We start from the raw sequence: 27,535 nt of genomic DNA, 5'->3' as shown, positions 1-27,535 counted from the left end.
TTAGTATCAACACCTGTCTGTCGGAAAGGATTCTAATTGCAATGTACTATCAGACCGGCTTAACTCAAGGCAACCTAGCAAGCTGTCACAAAGTGTATTTTACACAAGCTTTATGATGTTAGACCACCCAGAAATGTGCAAGGCATGGTTATTGGGGTGGATGACAGATTGTGAATCCTAGATGGCATACATGTTTTGTCAGGGTTGGAATTGGAAAAAGTCACTCTGGGGACTGACCATGTCAAATCCTAGAAATATTCATTAAACACAGCTTTACAAAAATGCTTTCACTTTGGGAACTCTGTTCCCACACATTCCCCTGCCCCCCAATTCCACCACTGGTTCTATCCTGTCTCCACTAAAAGTATTAGAAAAAGGACACCTGAAAGAACTGTCTTAAAACGTCCTATAAATGTCCTATATTGTAATTGGAAGAGTGACAACAGCATCTGTACTGTCACTTTCCTCTCTCCAAACCAAAAACTGACATTGACTTCTACCTAATACATTTAAAGATTATAACAGAAGTGAAAGCAGGCTGGTGGTGTGTGCTCATTAAAGAAGCATGTCTGTGACAGTTTCAATTAGATGGTACTCTGAAATCATTCTACATTGCTTTACTGGCTGTCACTTTAAAATGGGATTCCTGACATTTTAATTCCATAATGAATTGCTTGGCAGAGTCTGTGAGGAACTGAATTAGCATCAGATGTGCTGTCATAAACATTCCCTAAATTGTGTAGAATAAACAAAAAAGGTTTACTGTTTTTAGAGGTCTGGTGCATTTGCTATTAATAACATTTGAAGATGATGGAAGCACAAGAAAGCTCTGCTCACAAAATTCTTAAAATGTTTGTAAGGACGAGATAGGTGAACGAGTCTAGGCTAGATTGATGCCTCTTTGATATCACCTGTCAAATCCTTTTAGATAATCATTCATGGAAAGAAAGGCTATGAGGAAGGAATCCTTTCAAGAATATAATGACAGTCAAAAGAATATACAATTATTGCACTTCATAAAATAGCAATGATACTTCTCTTCTCTCTTTTTTCATCTAGGTGCGAATGGACCTTGGGGCCGGTGAGATGGTGCTGTCATCATCTCTGGGGCTGCAACTGAACAACATCGTGGAGCACAAGGTGTCCATCACGATGCAGGAGGCCAAACTGACCATGCTGATCGATGACCTCTTCTCCACTTTCATCTCTGTCCCTCAAACCCAGGAGGACCTCAACATTGACATGGGGGTTTACCTGGGGGGCACCGGAGACTTAGACGCCCCATATCTCAGCAATACCATACCTCCATTCCGCGGCTGCATGACCAATGTCAAGTTGGAGTCCCATCAGTTTGATATTCTCGACTCCGAGCCCATCGACTGCCATGACACAAAGGAGTCCTGTAGCAGTGAGTTTGAGGCTGGTGATGGAGAGGCGACCAGCTTCATCAGCCCAGACTCATTTGTGTCCTTCCCTACTTGGAGCGGGGCTAGTGGTAGTGAAAGGACCTTGGAGTTTCTCATGAAGACCACCATCGAGGATGCCCTACTCACCTTCCACCCTGGACGAGAGTCAGACTTTATCGCTGTTGGCGTTGTGGGCGGTTACCTAAAAGGTGTGGTGGACCTTGGGAGTGGGATGGTGGTACTGGACAACCCCAGAGTACAGCTAGATGATGATCAGTGGCATAGGATCAGAGTCACTGTAGATGCGACTGTGTTTGAGATTAACGTGGACAGCCAGCCTGCCTCTCTCCCTCTAAGGGGCTCAGAGCGATTGGATCTAGTTGGCAATCTGTATATGGGGGGGATCCAGGGCAAGATGAAGGATGTGTTTCGTGATAGTAGCTTGTCTCGTATGGAGGAGGAATTAACATCTGAGTCTTTTATCGGATGCATGGGAGAAATCAAAGTGAACCAGAAGGACAGAAGCCTGCAGGACGCTTTGGTCACCAAAGACGTCCATGTGAAGTGCGAGGGAGAGGACTATGACTACTCAAGTTACTATGATTTTGAGGCAACCACAACTACGGCTCCTGTTCGGATCCGATATGTTGACGTTGACCCTAATGAAAGACATTGCTACCCAACTGACGACACACCAGAGGCCTTCCGGAACATTACAAAGCTTCTTGAAGTCAAACCTTTGCTTGTGCCCGAAGGTGGGGAAGCTTTTCTCGATATTTACAACCTTAGCCCTACATTTGACCTAAACACTGTGGGAATCCGCCAATCCCAGATCATCTTCACTCTACAAAGTGATCCTTGGTACGGACTCCTAGATATGAACATCAAAACCAGACGTACCAAAAAGTTTACACTCCTGGATGTGGTCAACAAGAAGATCAAGTATCTCCATGACGGCAATGAAAAGTATGGCGATCAGATCCAGTTGGAGGTGGTTACCCATAGTAACAGTTACCTTCCAGAATGTCTAAAAAATCCCCGCCAGTACCTCCTCCCAGTGGAGATCATACCTGTCAATGACACACCACAACTAAGCGGAGGAGACATTTCCATCACAGAAAGCGGTCGCACTCGTTTGAATCCCAACCTTATCAAGATTGTGGATTCGGACACTCGCTGTGACGAATTGATTGTCACTGTGACCTCAGAACCTCCCAGAGGGGTTGGCTACTTAGAAAATGACCAGCAACCAGGGAGAAGTATCAAAGAGTTCACATGCAGGCAGTTGAAAGACGGCAATATATATTTTGTCCACAGAACTGGGAGTGGTGGGATAACTCTACAGGTATCTGACGGACAATCCATAAGTCATTCGACCACTTTTAAACTGTCCATTACACAGCCCCAAATGAGCCTTGTGACCAATACTGGCCTTATGTTGTCTCAGGGAAGCAACTCTTCCATTGGGATCCAGAACCTGGCTGTCATTGCCACCCCTCGTAATGGAGATATTGTGTATAACGTCACACAGGCTCTGAGATATGGCGAACTGCATGTTCTCACTAGCAATGGTTTGCCCAAACAGGTGACATCTTTTCATCAGTCAGATTTGGAGCAAGAACGCTTGAGATATGTTAGCACAGACTCAAGTGACCTGGAGGACGTTGTGTCAGATCATTTTCAATTTGATGTCCATCTTGGACAGTTTTCCCTGTGGAACAACACTTTTTTGATCAAGATCACACCCTCCCAGGTTAAAATGGCCCAAGTAGTTCCCCTTGAGATTGAGAGTGAGGTAGAGCAAAAGGCAATAAAACACACTGAACTTCAGGCAGAAGTGAAGGGAAAGAGTGTAGCCCCAGAAACTATAAGATACATCCTTCTGAAGGCCCCCACACTGGGTACTCTTCAAATGATCGGCAGGAAGCTAGTTGAGGGAGACAGTTTCACCCAACAGGACCTCTGGAATGCCCAGGTCAGCTATAGAGTCCGGGTGCAAAGGGCTGTGGCTAGCGAGGACCAGTTCCAGTTCAGAGTCTTTGCAGAGAATCAGTACTCCCCTATGTACACCTACCCAATCAAGATCCAGGCTGATTCAGACGCCCCTGTTTTGACCAATGAGAGACTCATTGTCTTGGAGGGCGGGGAGAATATTCTGAAAAAAGACTATCTATGGGTTCAGACATCCGTCTCGACAAACTTTGTTTACAGGGTGACGCAAGACCCAAAGTATGGCCGTCTCATCAGGGAGTCCCCACCTGGACAGCCCAGGTTCGACGGGGCCATTAGAATGTTCAGCAATGAGGACCTGAATCTAGATAGGCTGATCTACCAACATGATGGCTCAGAGTCTAGCGATGATGAGTTCTCTTTCCTGGTATTTGAGCAAGCAGCAGGAAGTGAAAACATCCGAATCGATGGTCAAGAATCTATGAGTGGCATGTTTAGAATATCTATTCAGTCCAAGAACGACCACGTGCCTCTGAGAGTGGTTGATAAAACCTTCAACGTGGTCCGAAACGGACAACGTTTGCTGACCACAGAAGACATCCTCTTCAGAGACGATGACTCAGGGTTCAATGATACCCAGTTGGTCTTTGTTCGCACAGGCATTCTCTCAGGAAACATTGTCTCCACCTCAGACCCCTCGCAGCCCCTCTTTCGTTTCACTCAAGCAGACGTGAGAGACCAGAATGTTCTCTTTGTGCACCATGGGGCAGACCGCGAGCGCTTCCAGCTCCAGGTTTCTGATGGCCTGCACAAGACCACAGCCCTGCTGCAGATCCAGGCTGGTGAGGCCTACCTCCGGGTGGTGAACAACACCATGGTTGTCATGGACCATGGAAGCACAAAGACGCTCAACACCAGTCTGTTGAGTGCCGAGTCCAACATGGACATAAGAGATGCCAGTGACATTAGGTTCCAAGTGACATCGCCCCCTAGTGATGGGAAGATCATTGTGAGTGGGATTGAGGCCTCTCGGTTCACCCAGGAGGATCTGAAAAAGGGTGTGGTGTCCTACGAGCATAACGACCAGAGTCTGAGCTCCAAGGACTCGTTTGGCTTCACTGTGGAAGCAAAAGGATTTTCTGAGGAGGGCACATTCAGGATAAAGATCTTCAAGCAAGGCTATCTGTCCGAGCCTGAGGTCATCACCAATGAGGTCATCATCTCCTATGAGGGAGAGCACACCGTGATCAACCAGGATCATCTTAAGGTATGTTTACATTATATTCCCTTCTATGTTTACCAATTGTTGACTTCCACCTTTGACTACTGGTTGTTCTTGAATCTATTACAATACCGCCAACTAAGTGACTTAGTAGACTGTAATTGTGCTTATGAAGCAGTCATTAGAGTTGCAAGTACCCAAGCATGCACCCTCAACAGTATGTACACTTTAGGGATCTGGATAAAATATCTAATAACAATTTTTTTTTGGGGGGGGGGGGGATATTGCAATTGCGATTATGAATTGCGGTTTTCAAAACACTTGGGTGAAAACTTGGTAATTCCATCAGACTTAGTTAAAACAAGTGTCAGGTAGAGAACATCACTAATAAAATGAGATCATATGAATGACTACATACTGTGCTAACTGAATACAAAACCAAATGAAACAAATATGATAGATAGTACTATTACACCTACATATTAACAAACATTTTTACCATGATCATCAAAGTATATTGTGCATTTATTAATGTATTAATTAATAACATTATGAGTTCCTATTTTATCATTATGAGTTCCTAAATAACCTAAATTAATTATTTATTCAGGCAGCCATAGGCTGCAGATGGATTAGGAAGCTTATGATTGTGCAATTATGTATAAGTAGGCTCAATAATTATTATAATTGAAATTGTAATTCAAAGTGCCTTAAAAACATGTAACGTGTAGCCTACAGATTGCAGGGTACAGCCTGTGTCCAAAACATTGGAGTTTGGTCCAGTTATTCAACGTGACATGTTTCAACTTCTCGCTTAATTTTGTTATACGATGTAGAGATGACGACTTGGGAGAAATATGTGCGAGATGGAATCTTGTATCTCCTGTCCAGCTTGTTTATCATCTTCTTGACTTGTTTATAATCTTCTTGAAGCGGTCTTTGCTGCCTGTGTAAATAGAAACCATGTCTTTGGCTATGTGATAGCTTCCGTGATTTCTGTGTCTGCGCGGGATGTTTTTTCGTAGGGCGTTACATTTGAAAACCCATCCGAAATCAATGCCTGTTTAACGTAGGTGGCTGGTTGTGGCCGAGTTGCTTTGCAGCTGTCGGGCGCTTTTTTTGTACCATACAATCGTTGTAAAGTAGGGTATGGTTATTCTTCAAATGATTGAATAAATGTGTTGTGTTGCGTCTTGTTGCCATAACTCTGAGGCAACTTTTGCACAACACTTGCATTTGGTTGACATCGGTTTGCCTGCCGCGCATGTAGAGAGTGAATGAACGGAGTCTAGTGCATCTCATTGGAAGAGGTACCTTAGGCTAGTTTTTGTTGTATTAACGGAGTGTCAAAGAAAGGAGAACATCGTAGCCTCTTGCGATATGGCTATTGCACATGTCAACATCGCAATTTCGATCTGAATTCGATTAATAGTGCAGCCCTAGTACACTTGTACATTGTGTTTTTTGATTCATCCTGTTCATTGGAGAATTCTTCTTCGTTCAGTGTTTAGAAGTTCACTTTTTGTTTATGTTTCTGTGGAGCAGACTCTCAGTTTGACGACATACAGTAATCACACTAACATGGTGTAGAAGTGATGTGCAATTAGGCACACATGAAAGCAGGAATAAGTATCACCGTTCAACGTCTCTGTTTTAATCTCGTTTATGTACTTAATTATAGTATATTTAGTGTGGAAAACACTCACTAAGTACACCCTAAGGATATATCTGGAATTGTGTCCTCTCGAAGATGAACACGAGTGCACTTCATCTTGAGAGCCTAATGATGAAGTTACATTTTTTCCAATGCATATTGCATTCCTGTTTTCACCTTTAATTGTGAAGTAATAAGAAACATATTGAGAACAGTGCTTGCTATTTAAAGTTCAATTTCTCAGCCGGCCTTGTTCTGTTCTTTTCTCAGTATTGACTTAAGAAGGACGAAGATGTACAGACATTGAATGCATTATTGAGAAATGTCAAACAAAGCTCAGGATGGCCTTTAAATGTGGTCCTATTGACCATGGCTTTTTTGGAGCTTACTTGAAGTGCATTCTCACTTTTAGATGGAGAACCATCTCTGACTGTTGACAAGATGTAGTGGGTGCATGACTGCTTAACATTACAACGATTAGCGGCTCCAGTCAAAACCACCCTCTGAATGGCTGTCATGTGGTGAGGTGTATGTGGTGTGGAAGTCAGGCGCAGGACACCAAGGCTCAGTCCAACAGAGTTTACTCAAAAATCCAACAAGGAGGCGGTAAACAAACTACCTCGAAACAATCAGAGGCGAGTATTTACGCACCATGCGTAAAACACTAAAACAGCAAACAAGAAACAAAACACGCAGCACAACGACAGGCGAACAACAACACACAATCTAACTAACACAAAACAGGGAACTTATAGGACACGTAATTAGGACACAAACAGACACAGGTGTACCAGACAGACTAAAGCAATCAATACACGAAACATACAACGGTGGCAGCTAGTATTCCGGGGACGACGAACGCCGCAGCCTGCCCGAACCAGGAGGAGGAGCAGCCTCGGCCGAAACCGTGACAGTACCCACCCCTTGACGCGCGGCTCCAGCCGTGCGCCGACCCCGGTCTCGGGGACGGCCAGGAGGACGCGGACCCGGGCGCGTGGGATGCCCACGGTGGAACTCTGTCAGGAGGGATGGGTCGAGAATGTCCCTCCTAGGCACCCAGCACCGTTCCTCCGGACCGTACCCCTCCCACTCCACGAGATACTGGAGACCACTCCTCCGGCGCCTCGAGTCCAATATAGTCCGGACCCTGTACGCCGGTGCCCCCTCGATGTCCAAAGGGGGTGGAGGGGTCTCTCCTATCTCCTCCTCTTGGAGTGGACCAGCTACCACCGGCCTGAGAAGAGACACATGGAACGAGGGGTTAATATTTTTGTACTCAATAGGTAGTTGTAATCTGTAACACACCTCGTTCAATCTTCTCAGGACTTTGAAGGGCCCCACAAACCGCCGACCCAGCTTCCGGCAGGGCAGGCGGAGGGGCAGGTTTCGAGTCGAGAGCCAGACTCGATCTCCTGGTGCGTACACCGGCCCCTCACTGCGGTGGCGATCGGCGCTCGCCTTCTGTTGACGGATGGCACGCTGCAGATGGACATGGGCAGCGTCCCACGTCTCCTCCGAGCGCCGAATCCACTCGTCCACCGCAGGGGCCTCGGTCTGGCTCTCGTGCCACGGTGCCAGGACCGGCTGATACCCTAAAATACACTGGAAAGGTGTTAATCCGGTGGAGGAGTGGCGGAGAGAGTTCTGGGCCATCTCTGCCCAGGGGATATACCTCGACCACTCCTCCGGCCGGTCCCGGCAATAGGACCTCAAAAACCTACCCACATCCTGGTTCACACGTTCAACCTGCCCATTGCTCTCTGGGTGGTACCCCGAGGTAAGGCTAACCGAGACCCCCAGGCGTTCCATGAAAGCCCCCCAGACTCTGGAGGTGAACTGGGGACCTCGGTCGGACACAATATCCTCGGGGACCCCATAGTGCCAGAACACGTGGGTAAAGAGGGCCTCGGCGGTCTGTAGGGCAGTAGGGAGACCCGGCAGTGGGAGGAGACGACAGGCCTTAGAAAACCGATCCACAACGACCAAAATGGTGGTATTACCCTGGGAAGGAGGTAGATCGGTCACAAAATCTACCGAGAGGTGGGACCATGGTCGTTGTGGAACGGGCAGAGGAAGTAACTTACCTCTGGGCAAATGTCTAGGTGCCTTACACTGGGCACATACCGAGCAGGAGGAGACATAAACCCTCACATCCCTGGCTAACGTTGGCCACCAGTATTTCACGCTAAGGCAGTGCACCGTCCGACCAATACCAGGATGTCCAGAGGAGGGTGATGTATGAGCCCAAGAAATAAGCCGATCACGAACCTCGAGCGGAACGTACGTCCGCCCCACAGGACACTCGGGGGGAGTAGGGTCGGTACGCAGCGCCCGCTCGATTTCTGAATCGACCTCCCACACCACCGGAGCCACCAAACAAGACTCCGGCAGTATGGGAGTAGGCTCAATGGACCTCTCCTCTGTGTCATACCGCCGGGACAGGGCGTCTGCCTTACCGTTCTGGGACCCAGGGATGTATGTGATCTTAAAAACAAACCGGGTCAGGAACATGTTCCACCTAGCCTGACGAGGGTTCAATCTCCTAGCTGCCCGGATGTACTCCAGGTTACGGTGATCAGTCAGAATGAGGAAAGGGTGTTGAGCCCCCTCAAGCCAATGCCTCCACACCTTTAGAGCCTGGACTACAGCTAACAGCTCCCTGTCCCCAACGTCATAATTGCGCTCCGCCGAGCTGAGCTTCTTGGAGTAGAACGCACAGGGGCGGAGCTTAGGTGGCGTGCCGGACCGTTGTGACAGGACTGCCCCAATACCGGTCTCGGACGCGTCCACCTCTACTTGGAAAGGCAAAGAGGGATCCGGATGCGCCAGCACCGGGGCCGAGGCGAACAGGTTCTTCAGCTTGACAAATGCCCTGTCCGCCTCAGCTGACCACTGCAAGCGCACCGGACCCCCCTTTAGCAGGGACGTAATGGGAGCTGCAACCTGTCCAAAGCCCCGGATAAACCTCCGGTAGTAATTAGCAAAACCCAAGAACCGCTGCACCTCTTTTACGGTGGTTGGAGTTTGCCAATTACACACAGCCGATACCCGATCTACCTCTATCTCCACGCCAGACGCGGACAACCGATAACCCAAAAAGGAGACGGACTCCTGGAAGAACAGGCATTTCTCTGCCTTGACATACAAGTCATGCTCCAACAGTCGTCTCAATACTCGGCGCACCTGGGCTACATGCTCGGCTCGTGTAGAAGAGTACACTAGAATGTCGTCAATGTACACCACTACACCCTGCCCATGCATGTCCCGGAAAATCTCATCAACAAAGGATTGGAAGACTGAAGGAGCATTCATTAACCCGTATGGCATGACGAGATACTCGTAATGACCCGAGGTGGTGCTAAATGCTGTTTTCCATTCATCCCCCTCCCTAATGCGCACCAAATTGTACGCGCTCCTGAGATCCAACTTTGTGAAGAACCGCGCTCCGCGTAATGACTCCGTCATCGTCGCAATCAGTGGAAGTGGGTAACTGTATTTTACTGTGATCTGATTGAGACTACGGTAATCAATACACGGGCGCAATCCCCCGTCCTTCTTCTTCACAAAGAAGAAACTCGAGGAGACCGGAGAAGTAGAGGGCCGTATGTATCCCTGTGCCAAGGACTCGGCTATGTAAGTCTCCATAGCCGCAGTCTCCTCTTGAGACAGGGGATACACACGACTCCTGGGAAGAGCTGCTTCAGTCTGGATATTTATCGCACAGTCCCCCTGTCTATGAGGAGGTAGCCGTGCTGCCCTCGATTTACTAAACACCAGTGCTAAATCCTCATACTCGGGGGGAATGCGCAGTGCGGGCACTTGGTTCGGACTCTCTACCGAGGTCGCCCCTATGGAAACACCTAGACATCTCCCTACACACTGGGCAGACCACTCCATAAGAGCCCTCTGTTGCCACGCTATGGTAGGATCGTGGGTGCTTAACCAGGGAAGCCCCAACACCACTGGGTACGCAGGAGAGTCAATCAGATAGAACTGAATGATTTCCTCATGACCCCCCTGCGTAGTCATCGTCAGTGGTGCTGTGACATCCCTGATCAGACCCAACCCCAACGGCCGGCTGTCTAATGCATGGACAGGGAATGGAACTTCTACCGGCCGAAGGGGAATTCCTAACCTAGCACAAAATGCCCGATCAATAAAGTTCCCAGCTGCGCCTGAATCTACTAGCGCCTTATGCTGGGAATGAGGTGCCACCTGTGGAAAACGCACAGGAATGCTCATGTGGCCAACAGAGAGCTCTGGGTAAGTGGGGCGCCTACTCACCTGAAATGACTCCCCAGTGCGTGACCTGTTGTCCCCTCTCTCAGAAGACCCTCCCCAGCACCTGGCCGCGGTGTGTCCTCCACGGCCACAGTTGGTGCAGGGGTTGGCCCTCCTCGGGTTCTCCCTCCTCCTCTCTCTAGCGCCAGCACCCCCGAGCTCCATAGGAATAGGCTCGGAGGTGCTGGAGGATGGAATGGACGGCCCCCACTCGGGACGTCCGCGGGTAGCCAGCAGGGTGTCTAGACTGATGGAGATGTCCACCAGCTGGTCGAACGACAGGTTGGTGTCCCTGCAGGCCATCTCACGACGAACGTCCTCTCGTAGGCTACACCGATAGTGGTCAATGAGGGCCCTCTCATTCCATCCCGCATCCGCTGCTAATGTCCGGAACTCCAGTGCGAACTCCTGTGCGCTCCTCTTCCCCTGTCGGAGGTGGAATAGACGCTCTCCCGCCGCTTTCCCCTCAGGTGGATGATCGAAGACAGTCCTGAAGCGGCGGGAAAACTCTGCGTAGGTGATGGTGGTGGCGTCTATTCCCCTCCATTCGGCGTTGGCCCACTCCAACGCCTTTCCGGAGAGACAGGAGATGAGGGCGGAGACGCTCTCGTATCCCGAGGGCGCCGGGTGTATAGTGGCAAGGTAAAGTTCTACCTGTAGGAGGAAGCCCTGACACCCGGCTGCAGAACCGTCATATGCCCTCGGGAGCGAGAGCCGAATGCCACTGGGTTCCGGTGCTGAGAGAGGAGGACTGGCCGTTGGTGCTGGGATGGTGTGAGAAGGCGTGGGCACCTCCCGATTCATCAAACGGCGCAGTCTGTTGGACACCTCGTCCATGGCGGCCCGAGTTGCCGGATCATGGCGTCCTGGGAATTAATCCGGTATTCCAGGGAATCGGGTGCCGCCGCTGTTCCTGCTGACTCCATGAAGGTGTGTTGTTCTGTCATGTGGTGAGGTGTATGTGGTGTGGAAGTCAGGCGCAGGACACCAAGGCTCAGTCCAACAGAGTTTACTCAAAAATCCAACAAGGAGGCGGTAAACAAACTACCTCGAAACAATCAGAGGCGAGTATTTACGCACCATGCGTAAAACACTAAAACAGCAAACAAGAAACAAAACACGCAGCACAACGACAGGCGAACAACAACACACAATCTAACTAACACAAAACAGGGAACTTATAGGACACGTAATTAGGACACAAACAGACACAGGTGTACCAGACAGACTAAAGCAATCAATACACGAAACATACAACGGTGGCAGCTAGTATTCCGGGGACGACGAACGCCGCAGCCTGCCCGAACCAGGAGGAGGAGCAGCCTCGGCCGAAACCGTGACAATGGCACACATATACAATCCATGTCTCAATTGTCTCAAGGCTTAAAAATCATTATTTAACCTGTCTCCTCCCCTTCATCTACACTGATTTGAAGTGGATTTAACAAGTGACATCAATAAGGGATCATCGCTTTCACTTAGATTCACCTGGTCAGTCTATGTCATGGAAAGAGCAGGCGTTCCTTATGTTTTGTACACTCAGTTTACTGTTCTACATTTTTACTTCAGTCTCTTAGCAATTACTGTGTAATACCAAAAGTCCTACTGTGTGCTCTCTGCAAACCAAACAATTATACTGATACAAATATGAGGTGCCATTGCCATACGTTTGATTAACATTTAGATTTAGTGAAGGCAAAAAAGTAGTGTAAAATAATATGATCTTTTAGATTTCAATACCAAGCTTTCCCAAGTGACCAAAAAATAGTTTTATTTTTTAAGACCGTATAGCTATGAGTCATAGCAAGTGCCCCTTGCCTAATTCACATAGGAAAAATGTGTATTTGTGACTAATGTTGTGATTATAGATGGTAGAACAATCAACTATTCCAGAAAGGATTTATCCCTGAGGCAAAGCATCTTCCTTTAGCCCAGGGTTTCCCAAACTCAGTCCTCGGGACCCCAAGGGGTGCACATTTAGTTTTTTGCCCTAGGACTACACAGCTGATTCAAATAATCAACTAATCATCAAGCTTTGAAACACTGCTTTTGCCTATTTTGAAAGGTGCTTGTTTTCAGAAGCGCTTCAATCAGGCTACAAAAGTGCCAAGCCCTGAATCTTCTTAAATCTACCAAGTTTGAGGGCTTTAGATGAAAAACTATTGTGCGACGAATGTAATTCATATGCAATGAATCAAAGACAGTGGAGACTGTCTGTTTATTCCATTACCAGAATTTATAGGTTGGAAAAACTTTTAGTATACTGTTATTGTAAATATAGGCCTACTTCTGTCATACAACATAAGGGGAGACATAGTAAATCCTACGATACATTGATGTGCTCATCTTAGTAGCAATAGGTTTTTACAGTGGTGGTGGAATACATTGACTGAATGTATATGGAATGTACTGACTGAATTAACTGGTCCAACTTTACATAAGTGTCCCTAAAATATGTATTTACATGGTAAATTGTAAGTTGTAAGTACTATGTAACAATGTGTAGGCTACTTACATCGTAGTCACACACTGCACCTGTCCATGTAAATACATAGCTATTACATAGGTATTACACAACCATGTAAGTATGACCATTTAATTACTCAAGAATTAAAAGTGAATCTGAACCTGGTCTCCCAACTTTCTCCTCCCAGGTGGAACAACCAGACATCCTGCCCTCTGAGATGGTGTTCACCATCAAGGAGCCTCCTCGTCTGGGCCACGTGGTCATGCTTACCAACCACTCGGACAGTACGGCTGCGCCCATCCTCGACTACATCCACTCCTTCACCCAGGAGGATGTCAACAGGGGCCGCATCCTCTATGTCTCTGCCTCCATCCAGGGCAGTGACGGCTTCGCGGCCGACGTCAGCAACGGGTTCACCACCGTGGAGGACCTCCGGATGACGGTGGACATCGTGCCTCGCCTCATCCCCATCCAGGCCCTCAACTTCAGTGTGAGGGAGGGCGGTGGGATGGCCCTTACCACAGAGCTCCTGAATATCTCTCACCCTTTCTACAGTGCGGTCAACGTAGACTTCATCGTAGAGGAGCCACCGCAGCATGGGGATATCCGCTACTTGGATGGGGACGAACAAGCGCTCACCTTCTTTACCTGGGAGGAGGTGAGTGCTTTTCATAGGTTTCGTTTTGGAGGGAGGTGGGGGGGTTGGTTGTTTGATGGATTGATTCATTACTAAATCATTAGATAATTTAAAAGTACACATATTTCCATATCAACTGTTAAGAGGTGGACTCTGGTATGTGTCACCCCCTGTGATAAAGACAGTATATTTATTCAAATTCAAATGATCAAGGATTTTAAAAACATAACATTCCTATGTAGATGCCAGGAATTGAGCTACTGCCTATGTAGATGCCAGGAATTGAGCTACTCCCCCTTCTTTCTGAAAAGAAGGAACCATGAGAAAATACAACAACAAAAGGGATTTGTTAGTTTCATTGAAAATGGAGCTTGACTTATCCATTTTGGCTTGTTTGGAGACAAACCGAGTCCCACCAGACCACAAGCCATATAATTTATCTGCACCATAGCTTTTACTGTGTCTTAATTACAAGACGCTCACAGAATAATATCCACCTTTCCTGACTTTGATCTTGCTGGTTGTTCGCGAAGACAACCAAGGCCACGCTAAGTTCACATTGCTGTTGTTTGCTTAGTAATTCTTTCCACAGCAGCTACTCACTATTCTGTGCGATGCTTCTCTGCTGTTTTATGATTCTGTCCGTAGTATTAGATCGAGAGAAACTACAGTATGTGACACTGAGTTGTCTAGTCTCCAACCAGGTGGTCTGGAGGCCTAGCTAGCACTTGGAAAGAATGAAAAGGAGACATGAGTGGTTGCTTGTGGTGGAAAAGCCTCATGCAATTTTGTATGTACTAGGGAGCCTAGTGGAGCTTGTTAGTCACTCCACTTATGGCTTGCCTGCTACGTGTATAGCTCAGCTCATATCCTCACTCATACACTACTCCTCCTGCTGAAAGGGTTGTGGAAAAACTGACGGTGACGTTCGGAAGCCCAAAGCCAAAATAAACTGGCCCGCATATTCCTATAATAAGGCATGTGCACACAGCCCTCCCGCGCTTTGCTCCCAGACAGACTTTCTCAAAGACCCCACTATGTGTTTCAATTCAACTGGGACAAGCGCATAGCCATTATTCAGCTTAATCTGATTTTGGTTTTAGGGGAGAAAATGTGGGGGGAAAACTTACACATAATCGTCTGCCATCCTGGACACGTTTTCTCTCTGGGTCAGTGTATTTTTTGAACGCACTCTCTCTGTACATCCTCAGTCTGGTTTTTTTTCCTGTTATGCAAGGATGACAAAATAAGTTTAGACGACAAAACACAACACTTCTCCAAATGAGTTCAACATTGAGAAGTAAATCTGCAGACTGACTCGGTTGAGGCGGGATTAGAACCAGAGCGTAATTGTTCGTAAATTAAAGACGGATGTGCTCGGACATGATTTTGAATTTCTTGACTCACTCATGTGGGAGCAGTGGTTCTTTTCATGCTCATCGATGCTTGAGCACCACTGGACGGGCCCACTGCTCCGCCAAACTCATATTGGCTTAATTGCTGCGAAAATACATTTTCGTGATAAACTCTCCGTCACGCAGGGGACGTTTGTGAGGTTATGTCAGAGTACTGTAGCTTACTGCATGTAGGAGATGCAGTGTAGAAAAGGAGAATGAGGGAGCTTTACTCCTGTAGCTAAATTGGTTGGCACTTCTCATTATAGACTGGTAGTCATCATAAGCAGGAATTAAAGAGGTCACAAGAATCTCAATAGCTACTTGCATGTACTGTACATGTAACATAGGAACAGAACATAGAGTAAATAGTACTGTAACATTGGAACATAGTACATTACATGATGAAAGGTGTGTGAGAAAAGTCCGAATTTAAACCGTTTTCTAGAAGAGCCACTATTTACTTTTGTTGTGATGTTTAGAGATTTGAATACAAACTGACTTGGAAGTAGAACATTCTAGACTACCAAAGGTACGATAAACAAGCTCAACCAGGTGCAGAGAGAGGAGTTTAATCTGGAATGGTGTTGCTTCTAGAAACATGGAGCCTCCATCTGATCCAAACCACTTGTTAAAAGCACATCCACGCAAGCATGCACAAACATACCACTCCATCACGCACGCATGCATGCACACACACACAACAGCCGAGCATTGACCTGTCTGATGCTGTACAAGCACTATCCTGGATTAGCAAAGCTCTCTCACATACTGTGGTAAAGCTGAATGACTGTCCCCAATAAAAATATCAGAACACCACATTGTATCTCACCATGGAACAATGTGAAGGCCACATGTCGAACAAGAACCATTAATTGTTTATTGTCCTTGAGCAGAGGCTGATTTTCCCACTCACTTTCTCCGATCAGTAATGAAACCGAGTGTTTTTCCAGTCAGTTGGCTTCCATCTTGGATCAATTCAAATCTCCCTAGTTGTGGCGCATCAGGCCCCTCTCACCACCAAGTCATACTCCCCTGCAATGCGTCTGTATGCATTTCCTCAAATAATCAGGGCCTGTATTCACAAACAGTAGGACTGTAGGACTGTATTCTTAGAGTAGGAGTGCTGATTTAGGATCAGGTCCCCCTGTCTTATTTAGGTATTATGATTTAAAAGGCAAAACTGATCCTAGATCAGCACTCCTACTCTGAGACTGAATACGGGCCCAGGAGTGCTTGTTAGAGTATTGTCTTACTATACCTCACCTGTGTATTTGCATATCAGAACATCAAGTTCGAAGTGGCCTACACTTTAACATGTAGCCTATGTTATTGATCAGTAGAAGGAGAGAAATACACAGTAATCCATTGTCTGTCTGTCTGTCCTCTGGACTACATTCTTTCACAATCCAAAATACTGGTAGAATATTGTTGATCCATCCATCTCCAAAATATGTGCATTATATATTTTACACACATTCATATTTACTACTGCATTCACATATTGTTATTTTTGAGTGTAACACATTTACAACATGATAAGATGGTGGTCAACATCATGAATTATCACCTTAGTCCAAAATGTTTTGCCCAAAAGTTGCCAAATTGCTATTATAGCTTTGCTTGAGACAGGGATTATACAACAGCACTGTGTCCATTGTGCCAATTGTCTTTGCCTAACACTATTGTGTGACAGGAGAACTGACAAGTCTGTGTGACCCCCGCGGCTCCTTTTGTCCTCTACAGGTGAAACTTGGACACATCTACTACTTACATGACAGCACGGAAAGCAGCGAGGACAGTTTCACACTCTCTGCCACGGCCTATGAGATAGAGCGCCGCAGCCTCCCTGTTACCTTCACTGTCACAGTCTTCCCGGTCAACGATGAGCCGCCTAAATTGACACGCAACACGGGACTGGAGGTACTGAGCTGTCGGTTTACAATCGACTACTGATAAGTGTATATTTGATGAGTGCACACTCTGTTTAATTGCAATGTACTGTATTTCACCGGAACCATGACAAAAACATTTGTTTTATGCTCCAGTTTAGGGCACACATTCAGGACACTCCAAAACCGTTATACTTGTCAGAAGTTGACAGTGTTTGTTTGTTTATTTGTCTGTTTTTTGATTGGTCATCTGTGCTATCACCGAGTCCTCTCTGTGGGTGGCCTGAAAACAACTTAATAGCTAATTAACTCTATTCATAAGTGATTTACAGAGTGCCACTAGTTATGAAGGACATAATTGGTTTGTTAACATCTTACTAATTATTGTACTTGATAATGAATACCTTAATTAAGTAATACCTTAGACACATTTGGCAACACTTTATATTAGTAACCATTTTACACCTGAGGTTCATTACCAATTTCAGTCATGGATATATTGCATTACCCGTGAATTCTTGAAAGCAAACAGTAAAGCCGTGTCTGAAATCTGGCTTGCCTACTACTTACTTAAACTGCATACTGTGTACTAATCGTACTACATACTATTTAGAACTTACTGTTTAGTAAAAACAAATGCAGTATGCAACAAATATCAACATACTAGGCACATCTTACTGAGAATGAGTCATGTAATGCGCAATTGCGTTGATTCCTACCATTCATTTATTTTGGCACAGCGCGTCCCCTCAGCTGATTATCAGCTGTTGTCAGACACACGTTGGTCTTGAAAGACAATTATTTCCTCAATAGTGTGCAGTGAATTCAAAATGTCGCATACTATAAAATGTTCCTTTTTCACCTATCCAAAATGCCTACTATTTAGAACAGAAATACGGGTATTCGGAAAAGGCCTAAGTGCTTCAGGAATTCAGTATGCAGATTTTACTGTAGAGACCAAAAATGGCTGGAAAAAGCTAAAATCATCTCACACACAACTGGAAACCGAGTGTGTCATTCAGCTTTTTTTACTCTGGCCTGTGGTTCGGCGTATCCACGGTAACCCGTATTTTGGGAAAACTGAGACGATGACAAGACTTCAGGCTTTTGGCGATGCCAGGGAACCAGCCAATCGCAGCGTCTCTCGCACGGCCACAAAATGTAATATAATTATATGTCTCTGTCCGCATGCAGACCTAGTGTTAATTCATACCAGCTCCAGCTCCTCCTGTGGGTTCTCTCCTTAGCTTCCCTAGCACTGCTTCTGATTTAGGGCAGGTAATGTGAGCATAGTAACCTACAGCAGATGATCAGGCATGACACACAACATGGTCCGGTTGTGACTCTCTGATCACCATAGATCCTGCTTGGCCAGGCCCTCGCCACAGCTGGCTTCTATTAGGATATTCTCTCTCTCTCTCTGTCTATCTTTCTCTATTTCTTTCTCTCTCTCTCCTTCTCTCTCTCTCTCATATGTTCTGTATCTCTCTCTCTCTCTCTCTCTCTCTCTCTCTCTCTCTCTCTCTTTCTCGCTCTCTCGCTCTCTCTCTCTCTCGCTCTCTCTCTCTCTCTCTCTTTCTCGCTCTCTCGCTCTCTCTCTCTCTCTCTCTCTCCTCTCTCTCTCTCTCTCTCTCTCTCTCTCTCTCTCTCTCTCTCTCTCTCTCTCTCTCTCTCTCTCTCCCTCTCTTTTGATCTAATCTCGCTCCCCCTCTCTCTTTCTCTCTCTCCCTTGCTCTCATTTCATCTCTCTCTCTCGTTCTCTCTCTCTCTTTGTTCGCTTTCTCTCTCCCTCTCTCCTTACTGGGATTTGGGGACGGATACAATTAAAACATTGACACATTGAATCATATTTTTGGCTTCAAAAGAAATAAGACATCCATTTTGTCAGATGAAATTTAATTTGCAACCCATCTTCCTGACGAGTAAAATCCATTGATTGTTATATAAACAATCAATTTCCAGCACAATTTAGATTTAACTTGCCAAAATCACTCAGGGCAATTTCTTGGGTGAAAGTGAGGTAATGTTGCCATCTAGTGGAGAGTTAATGGAATAACTAATTATATGATGTACACACCCCTCCCCAAAAATATTAACGTTATTGTCACATACACTGGATAGGTGCAGTAAAATGTGTTGTTTTACAGGGTCAACCATAGTAGTACAGCGCCCCTGGAGTAAATTAGTTAAGTGCCTTGCTCAAGGGCAATGGACAGATTTTTCACCTTGTACTGGCCAAACACTCTAATCGCTAGGCTAGCCACCCGACACAGTATTGCCACCAGCGAGCAGTAGGAAAGAATAAGCTTGATATAGAACAGGCTGCATTCGTCAATTTACATTGTACATAGAGTACATCCAATTGTATGAAGCCTTACATATAATATAATTTTGGGGGTATATAAAACTCTTCAAATAGTATGCTCATACATATCTATTAAAAGTAGTTGGAAAATGCTCATAGTTGCTGGTTGAGTATATCACAATGGGTATGATAAACATTCTAAACTTAAAACCTTTGAATATAATGCTGAATATAATGCACATCTTGTTTTACATATATGCTTTTTTGAAAATAGACTCACCAAAAGTTAATAGAGATGTATCCCTTTGCTTAATCAAGATCAAGCTCTGTTCTTTGGGCTTCTGTCTTTCAGATTTTTCCCACTTTCTGATTTCTTTCCTTTATTTGCTATATTTCTTTGCTCTTTATCTGGAGACTGGAGATGGATGGAGCGAAGAAAATAACCAGCCTGAACGAATCAATATGTATAATTCCCAGCTTTCTCCCTTCTGACTCTGCCTATTTAAGACTGTCTTTCAGGACATCTGGCCCATTTCTTTCAATTAATGTTCCTTTTAGCCAGCACTAAACTCAGGGAGACTAATTCCCAATGACCCACATGCTTAATCTTCAGATAACAGGAGCTGTTGTTGGTAGAGGAATAATTAACTTTTACACCTCTCTCTCTCTCTCTCTCTCTCTCTCTCTCTCTCTCTCTCTCTCTCTCTCTCTCTCTCTCTCTCTCTCTCTCTCTCTCTCTCTCTCTCTCTCTCTCTCTCTCTCTCTCTCTCTCGCTCTCTCTCTCTCTCTCTCTCGCTCTCTCTCTCTCTCTCTCTCTCTCTCTCTCCTCTCCTCTCTCCTCTCTCTCTCAGGTTTTAGCTGGAGAGGAATCGGACATCACCACCAGTATGTTAAATACAGAAGATGCAGACACCCCCATCAATGAGTTGGTTTATTCCATCGAGTCAACCATCAATGGGATGGTGGCTCTAAAGGTGGAACCTGACGAAGAAATCCAGAACTTCACACAGGCACAAATTAACAATGGGGAAGTCGTCTTTATCCATGAAGGTAAGGCTGTTTGAGCTTCTACCTACAGCCTCAGCTACCTCACTGGCCACACATTTACTTTCAGGTGGATGAATAAAGCTTTCTGTTGAAACATTGGTAAATCAATTATTTCATCGGAGCTACTAGAGTGTGCAGCTTTTCCTTTTCTTTTTAAGGATGCAATTGGTATACCTTGTCTGAGACCGGAAAACCCCGTGTTAGCTCCCTAGGCTTTGTAAGCTTTATCTTTGACTCTGTTGGTCAACCTATGCCACGTACTATTCTGAACTGTTCCTTCAGGTCTGGAGTCTGGAGGCTTCAGTTTTACCGTGACAGATGGGGAGCACACCTCTCCTCTCTACCGCTTCGTCGTTATGGCTAGACAGCTCACCATCACCATGGAAACAGGGGAGGAGCTCATGATCTTTCCAGGTGAGCTGCCGAAAGCATGCTGGGTCATGAAGTGGTGAACCCAACTTGACCAGACATTTATGATTAACAAATAATGGCCATTTCAAATTATGTCTCAGCATGGTTTTGTTTTTCATTTCGTTTATTGGATAACAAATAGGCCTCAACATCAGATTAAAATACGTCCATGGGTATTTTGTAGCCTACAATAAATACAATTCAGGATGTGTCATGTTTAGCTTTGTTTTCTGTTCTTTTCCATTCTAATCCCTTTTCCCCTCTTTAAATCACATCATGTAGACATTCCACACTTAAGCATGAAACACACCGAGAATCTCACTGCCGATAGACTGCCAATAGGTATTATCTCAGTGGGATGCCGTTTCTTCTCTTGCTAGAACAAAAGTGGTACCTGCGAGTTACGTTTGAAACCGGAGCCCTGAGGCATGTGTCGAAATCGCTAAGCAGTTTATTTCTAAGCAGTATGCCGATGCTTGTACCGCTTTATCAGAACCACGTGATCAATGACGTTCGAAGCTTCGTTTCGTCGAACAACCACCTGATTGGTCTGGTATTGGTTTTGGTAGAAGACAAAAAGACTACACTGCACACGTGCTACAGCGTGTGCGACGTCATCTATAATAATTTGGCTGTTCTATTTTGCCCAGCAGGTGCCACTAATATACACTGTGTTGATTAAAGCCTCAGGTAATGAACCTATTTTTGACACAATTGGCGGGAAATGCTCAATGCATCATGAAGTTTTATTTTCCCATCACTAGTACCTGCCGCCAACCCGGTAGCAACGAACCTGGCAATGCTTGTCAGTGGCCAACAACTTGACTTTGAGCCAATCTGAGCGCAGGAACCCCCAGATGGGGGAGCCAGCAAGAGTGACAACAAAATGGAAAAAATAGGGCATTTTCTCCGTACATCCTCAGTTAAATGTCATGAGCCAGTCACACTTCATATGCAATGTAGGCTATGGGATGGTAGCCAGCAATGCACACAACACTAAATACTTCCTCCAAGCTAACTAACCACTGTAGCTAGTATTGACATAATTAAATTACAATGGATTAGTTTCCATGAAACAGCTGCCTGTGTTAGCTGCAATGTTAGTGCCGTGTCCTTAGCTAGCAAGCTAAGTTGTGCTAGCTAGCGAATATGCTAACATTAGCTAGCTAAACAGTTGGCTATGGGCTGGCGCTGGCAGAATGGGATCATGGAGAGTGAATTCAATTGTTTCTTGGTCATCTTGCTAGGTAGTTATCTAGCTGTGGCCATCTGGCTAGTATCAACAAGGGCTTTCTACAAAATAGCAACATTAGCGCAGCTAGCTATCTAACATGGGAATCTACACCATAAACTAAGAAACACACATGGACATGCATTGCCAAACAACCCTACTGCCACTTTCTGGTTTGGTGTATTTTAACAAGGCTGAGTGGCTGACGACTTCAAGGTCTTTGCTGTGTGAACACAAAAGAGATTGACTGCCGACACTCTGTTCAGAGGTGCTAAGTAAGTACTGTCGGCAGGCAAACGTTTGACAATCCTACCGGTGTCTGAGCTATTAGAAAGTCTGGCCTTAAAGGCCTAAAAGGTGTCAATGAGAAGAAGCTAAGAGATACAATGAAAGGGTATGTGTTTTATATCCTGCATTTGAGCTCTTATAGTGAATCTGTACCATTTTTACAATTTTTCAGGAACAAGACATGCCATCACCAGTGCCATTCTGAAGGCAGTGACCAATGAGGATGGAAATGAGATAAGCTTCTCATTGGTCAGGTCTCCTCGCCTGGGAAGACTGATCTTAGCCAACGACAGGAACCAGTTTGAAGAGATCACACGCTTCTCTCAATCAGAGGTAAGACAGAGGATCTCCAGATGACTGAGAATATTATAATGTCATTTCCATTGTGCCGTCTTCCATTATAAGAACATTCCAAAGAATGGATAAGACATTTACTTCCCTTGCCTGTGGGAAAAGTGTCCAGTCAGTGCATCTGGTTTTCAATTTATGATGAGCTTGGAAACCAATACTTAACTAATGCTGTATGAGACAAGCCAATGTCAATGCCTCTGATCATGTCACCAGGGGGCTATGGTCCATATTTTATGTATATGCTGATGGGGGGAAAAAGGAAAGATAGGGAAAAGATTACATACATGCATCCAATGTAGGATCTTCATTTGACCAGTATTGACACAGCAAAATAATCCTGCAGCAACAGGATTTGAACGTTTACTCCATAATGTTGCTTGATCGGTGGTAAGGCTATTAGCAGGCCAAAATTAGACTACTTGAAAAGTGCAATACTGTTAATATAACTGTGTTAGTGCGGGTTTTCAGTGAATTTAAGTAAATCACAAAATTCATCTCCATCTAAAAAAAACTATCTTGGATATCAAAACAACATGTTTCACCTTTTAGCAGATGCTCTTATCCAAAGCGACTTTCAATGCCTTGCTCAAGGCACATTGACAGATTTCACCTAGTCGGCTCGGTATTTGAACCAGTGACCTTTCGGTTACTGGCCCAATGTTCTTAACCGCTAGGCTACCTTGGATATCAAAATAATTATACAAAATAGACTCTGCATACTGCAATATATGCTCCCATGTGTGGTTGATTAGCGTGTTGCAGACACGTTTTAGTGGTGTTGAAAAGTTCAGCTCAAGACACAGTCACCTCAAACGAGCACACATAGGCACATTCCAGTCTACCTTCCATCACATTCCCAGTCTAGTTACCCAGATCTATCTTCAGCACTCTACACTACCTCAGTGAGGGGAGGACAGCTCATAATAATGGCTGGAAAGGAGCTAATGGAATGACATCAAACACGTGTTTGATGTACAGTGTTTTATCCAATTCCACTGATTCCGCTCCAGCCACGAGCCTGTCCTCCCCAATTAAGGTGCCATCAACCTCCAGTGCTCAGTGGTGATCTAATCTTACAGTACAGGATGGTAAATGAAGATCATGAAGATGTCCAGCCAATAAGAAAAATCAATTACACAAATCGTCATGACACAAATCAATAAAACAGATTACAAAACAGGCTAGATCAGAAAAGCACTTCATAAAAAGTTTATTTAGAAGTTTTTGAGCTTAATTTTTCCTTCTAATCTCCCGGCTCACATAGGGTTATGTTTATCATCCTCCTCATCACGCAGACACCAACTACAGGGGTGTAAAAGTCAAGACTGACACAGTGCTTCTGGGTAATCATGTAGCTTAACGTTGACTGGGTTGAAAGTAACACACACGCACACCAGACCTGGGTTCAAATACATGTGTATCTGATATTTAAAATACACTTTTCACTATTTTCACTTTAACCTCTTTTGAAATACACAGCCCAAAACAAGTACTTTATTTGAGAATTTGAATGGTTATTTGTAAAAACCAAATATTCTGCTAAATCGTATTTCAAATACTAAAATGCACTGACTCAAATACACTCGCATGCATTTAACCCAGGTATTTGAAATAAGTATTTGAAAATACTTTCCAAGTGCTGTAATTTCTACACGGTTTACCCAATATGGATGAAAATACCCTCAAATTAAAGCTGACAGGCTGCACGTTAACCTCATAGTCATTGGATAATTTCAAATCCAAAGTGCTGGAGTACAGAGCCAAAACAACAAAAAAATTGTCACTGTCCCAATACTTTTGGATCTCATTGTATGTGAAAGTAATTGAGATATTTGACGCACACACTTACACACACATGCTCACTCACAAACACACACACACCCACACACACACAAACGCACAGCTACCTGGGTCGTGTTCATTAAGCGCCGAACTGAAGATTACATACTGAAACAAGGAGGGACTACCTGGTCTTGTCTAATGAGAAACGCTCATTTTTGTTGCTAAACATTTCAAACGTTGCCTTAATGAACAATGTCCTATCCTCTGCTCTTCCCCACAGCTGGAGTCCGGGGCCGTCTTCTACGAGCACCAGATGCCTGAGGAGCCCTTCTGGGTGGTCCGGGACTCTGTGGAGCTCCTGCTCTCCTCCCCTCCGGCCCCAGCTGTGCATCACGTCCTCCCCATCACCGTGTCCTACTACGCAGCTGGCCACAACGTCTCCTCACAGCTCTGGAAGAACAAAGGTAGGTAGAGCCACGTGGATCTGGGCAGGTGTCATGTCAAAAGTGGTGGACACCAAAGAAAATGGTGTCCAGGTCAGTCATTGTATGGGATTCAAGACGTTTCACAACATCTGAAGATGCAGATAACTGTGTACTAGCTAGCACTAGTGACTATTCCGTTGGTTCTATTCTACTGAGTAAGATAAATCAAGCTGACTTGCCATACAGTATGTATTTGACCCAGGTCTGGCTGCCTGTTATCAATCTAAGATATGCATGTGTGTAGAGGCAGCAGTTTGTAAACACAAATATTCTGTAAACATTGCTATAGAAGGTTTATTGAATCAGGCCTGTTGTTGGCATAATTACAAAGAAGCATTACAAGAAAAGGAAAAAGTTGTTTCAAGTGTCATATAAACAAAGGAAGTCTGTGGCCCTATCCGTCAATGTATATTATTTGTCTTTCTTCTTCTCAGGTCTGGACATAGTGCAAGGTCAGAGGAAGGTGATTGACAGTTCCATCCTGGACGCCACCAACCTGCTGGCCAGCCTCCCCGAGGCGGAGCGAGGTCTCCTGGATGTGGTCTTTGAGCTGCGCCGCTTCCCGGCCCATGGGAGAGTCACCCTGGGGGGCCTGGATCTGCCCCAGGGTGCCCCCTACTTCATGCAGCAGGACATTGCGCAGGGTGAGCTGGAGTACCTCCACGACGACTCTGGAGCCTCCGTGGACAGCTTCTCCTTCCGAGCCCGGCTCAACTCCCAGGGCCGCGGCACACCTCCCCCCTCCCCAGACCAGGCCGTGGTCCTGGAGGAGGTCTTCAACATCTCGATCCGGAGAAGGGACTCTAGTCCTCCAGAGCTGGTGAGCTTGGACGTTCTTCTGGAGGTTCTCCAGGGCTCCATGACGGTGATCACCCAGAAGTATCTCAACACCCGCGATGAGGACAGCACGCCCGACGAGGTGCGCTTCACCGTCTCCAAGGCGCCCACCAACGGGCGGCTGGTGGACGCCACCAAGGGTGACCACATCTCCACGTTCACCCAGGAGGCGGTCAACCAGGGCCAGGTGGGGTTTGTCAGTGACGGAAGCCTGTCAGACGGCTTCATGGAGTTCACTGTGTCGGACGGTAAGCACCACACCGAGCCGCACACGCTCCACATAGGAGTCCTGGCCCGGACGCTGGTGCTGGCCAAAGCCCCGGAGATCCAGGTGCTGCAGGGGGACGACGAGACCCTAGTGACAGAGGAGATGTTGAGGGCCACCACGGGCGGCCCCAATGAGGAAGATGTCCTCTACAAGATCACCAGCGTGCCCAAGTATGCCGCCGTCATGGTGGACCGGCAGCCCACGTCGGCCTTCACCCAGACCCAGATCAGGGAGGGCCGGGTGAGCGTTCGCTTCATCAAGTCCACCTCGCCCCGGGACAGCGTGGCCTTCGTGGCCCGGAGCCGGGCGGCCAACGTCTCCTCTGTCCTCAACATCACGGTCAAGCCTCTGGCCAACATCGCACAGGAACCCCTGCTTCCACGGGGCACCACTGTGCTTCTGGACAAGAAGCTGCTGGATGCCACGCCGCTGGCCAACAAGACCCGGACGTCGCCCACCTTCAGCGTCATTCAGCAGCCACAAGGCGCCCGCTTCGTGAGGGCTGGCGGGAGAGGGCCAGAGGGAGACGGCCAGCCCGTGGACACATTCACCCAGAAAGAACTGGATGAGGGCCGTGTGGCCATGGAGATCCTGAATGGAACAGGAGGCAGCCAAGTCCAGGATGTGGCTCGCTTCTTGCTCAAGGCCCATGGGGTCCCTCCCGCTGAGTGCGTCCTCTCCTTCAAGACGGCCCCTTACAACGCCTCAGGGGTCTACTCGGCCACTCTCCTTAAGGTCCCCGCCGGGTCTGCATGGTCCAATAGCAACGACCTCCCTGGAGGGGCGGGATCCCCACGCATCACCCCAGCCAGCCCCCGCTGGAGGGGCAACATGGACTGGCCTCATGGAGGAGACGCCCCCACCACCGCCTCCACTGACAAAGACTCCCATAGGAAACCAGTTGTGTCCAGGAGGAACAACCTGTGGTCCATCCTCATCCCCATTCTGGTCCTCCTGCTCCTCCTCCTGCTGGCAGCCATCTTGGCTTTCTACCTGGTGCGTCGCAACAAGACGGGCAAACACAATGTGCAGACGGTGGCCGGCTCCAAGCCCAAAAACGGAGAGGTCAGCCAGGAGACCTTCCGGAAAACCGACCCGGCCAATAACATCCCCATGTCCCAAATGGACTCCAAAGACGCCGACCCTGAGTTGCTGCAGCACTGTCGGACAACGAACCCGGCGTTAAAAAAGAACCAGTACTGGGTATGAGAGCTGACTGAATGCTTAGACATAGGAAACAGAGAGGTAGATCCTCTATCATTTTGAATGCGGCCTTCTTCTTGAATCATTCCTTTTCAGTGTTAGACCTTTTTGCCACGATAGTATTAAGAAATGTGTATGTTTTGATATCATTGGACATTTCACTATCACATACTAATGTTGCGCCAATCCTCAGGTCAAGAAACACTGAATATTTCCATTGATAAAAATGTCACCATTAAACTAAAGAGGGTTTTGCCTAACACGTATATTTATTTTTAGGACAACTGCTGAGGACATATTGTGTTCGCAAAAAGTTTTTTGTGTGCTCCTACAATATATTCAGTATGCTATCATAGGCCAATATTACTCATTTGACTACATAAGCAGATTGATTTGAAGTTTTGGTCATTGTAGTTTCGCTTCA

General features: G+C 46.3%; 1 protein-coding gene across 1 annotated transcript in view; it reads left to right on the top strand.

Moving 5' to 3' along the window:
• cspg4 (chondroitin sulfate proteoglycan 4) overlaps window positions 1-27,117 on the top strand; it is a gene marked incomplete at both ends in the record, with an annotated part of 109,596 nt that extends 82,479 nt beyond the window's left edge. The window contains 8 exons of the mRNA XM_084168522.1: window positions 1,060-4,623; window positions 13,168-13,638; window positions 16,758-16,934; window positions 20,060-20,258; window positions 20,538-20,669; window positions 22,358-22,518; window positions 24,599-24,782; window positions 25,238-27,117. Of these exons, the coding sequence (XP_084024648.1) occupies window positions 1,060-4,623; window positions 13,168-13,638; window positions 16,758-16,934; window positions 20,060-20,258; window positions 20,538-20,669; window positions 22,358-22,518; window positions 24,599-24,782; window positions 25,238-27,117 (6,768 nt within the window). The remainder of the gene's footprint in view (window positions 1-1,059; window positions 4,624-13,167; window positions 13,639-16,757; window positions 16,935-20,059; window positions 20,259-20,537; window positions 20,670-22,357; window positions 22,519-24,598; window positions 24,783-25,237) is intronic.
• Window positions 27,118-27,535: the final 418 nt, after the last annotated feature.

The sequence above is a fragment of the Coregonus lavaretus genome, assembly GCF_964263955.1.
Source record: "Coregonus lavaretus genome assembly, chromosome: 9".
Lineage (NCBI taxonomy): Eukaryota > Metazoa > Chordata > Actinopteri > Salmoniformes > Salmonidae > Coregonus > Coregonus lavaretus.
The sequence above is the reverse complement of the archived record's forward strand: the minus strand, read 5'-3'. Positions and strand labels throughout refer to the sequence as shown.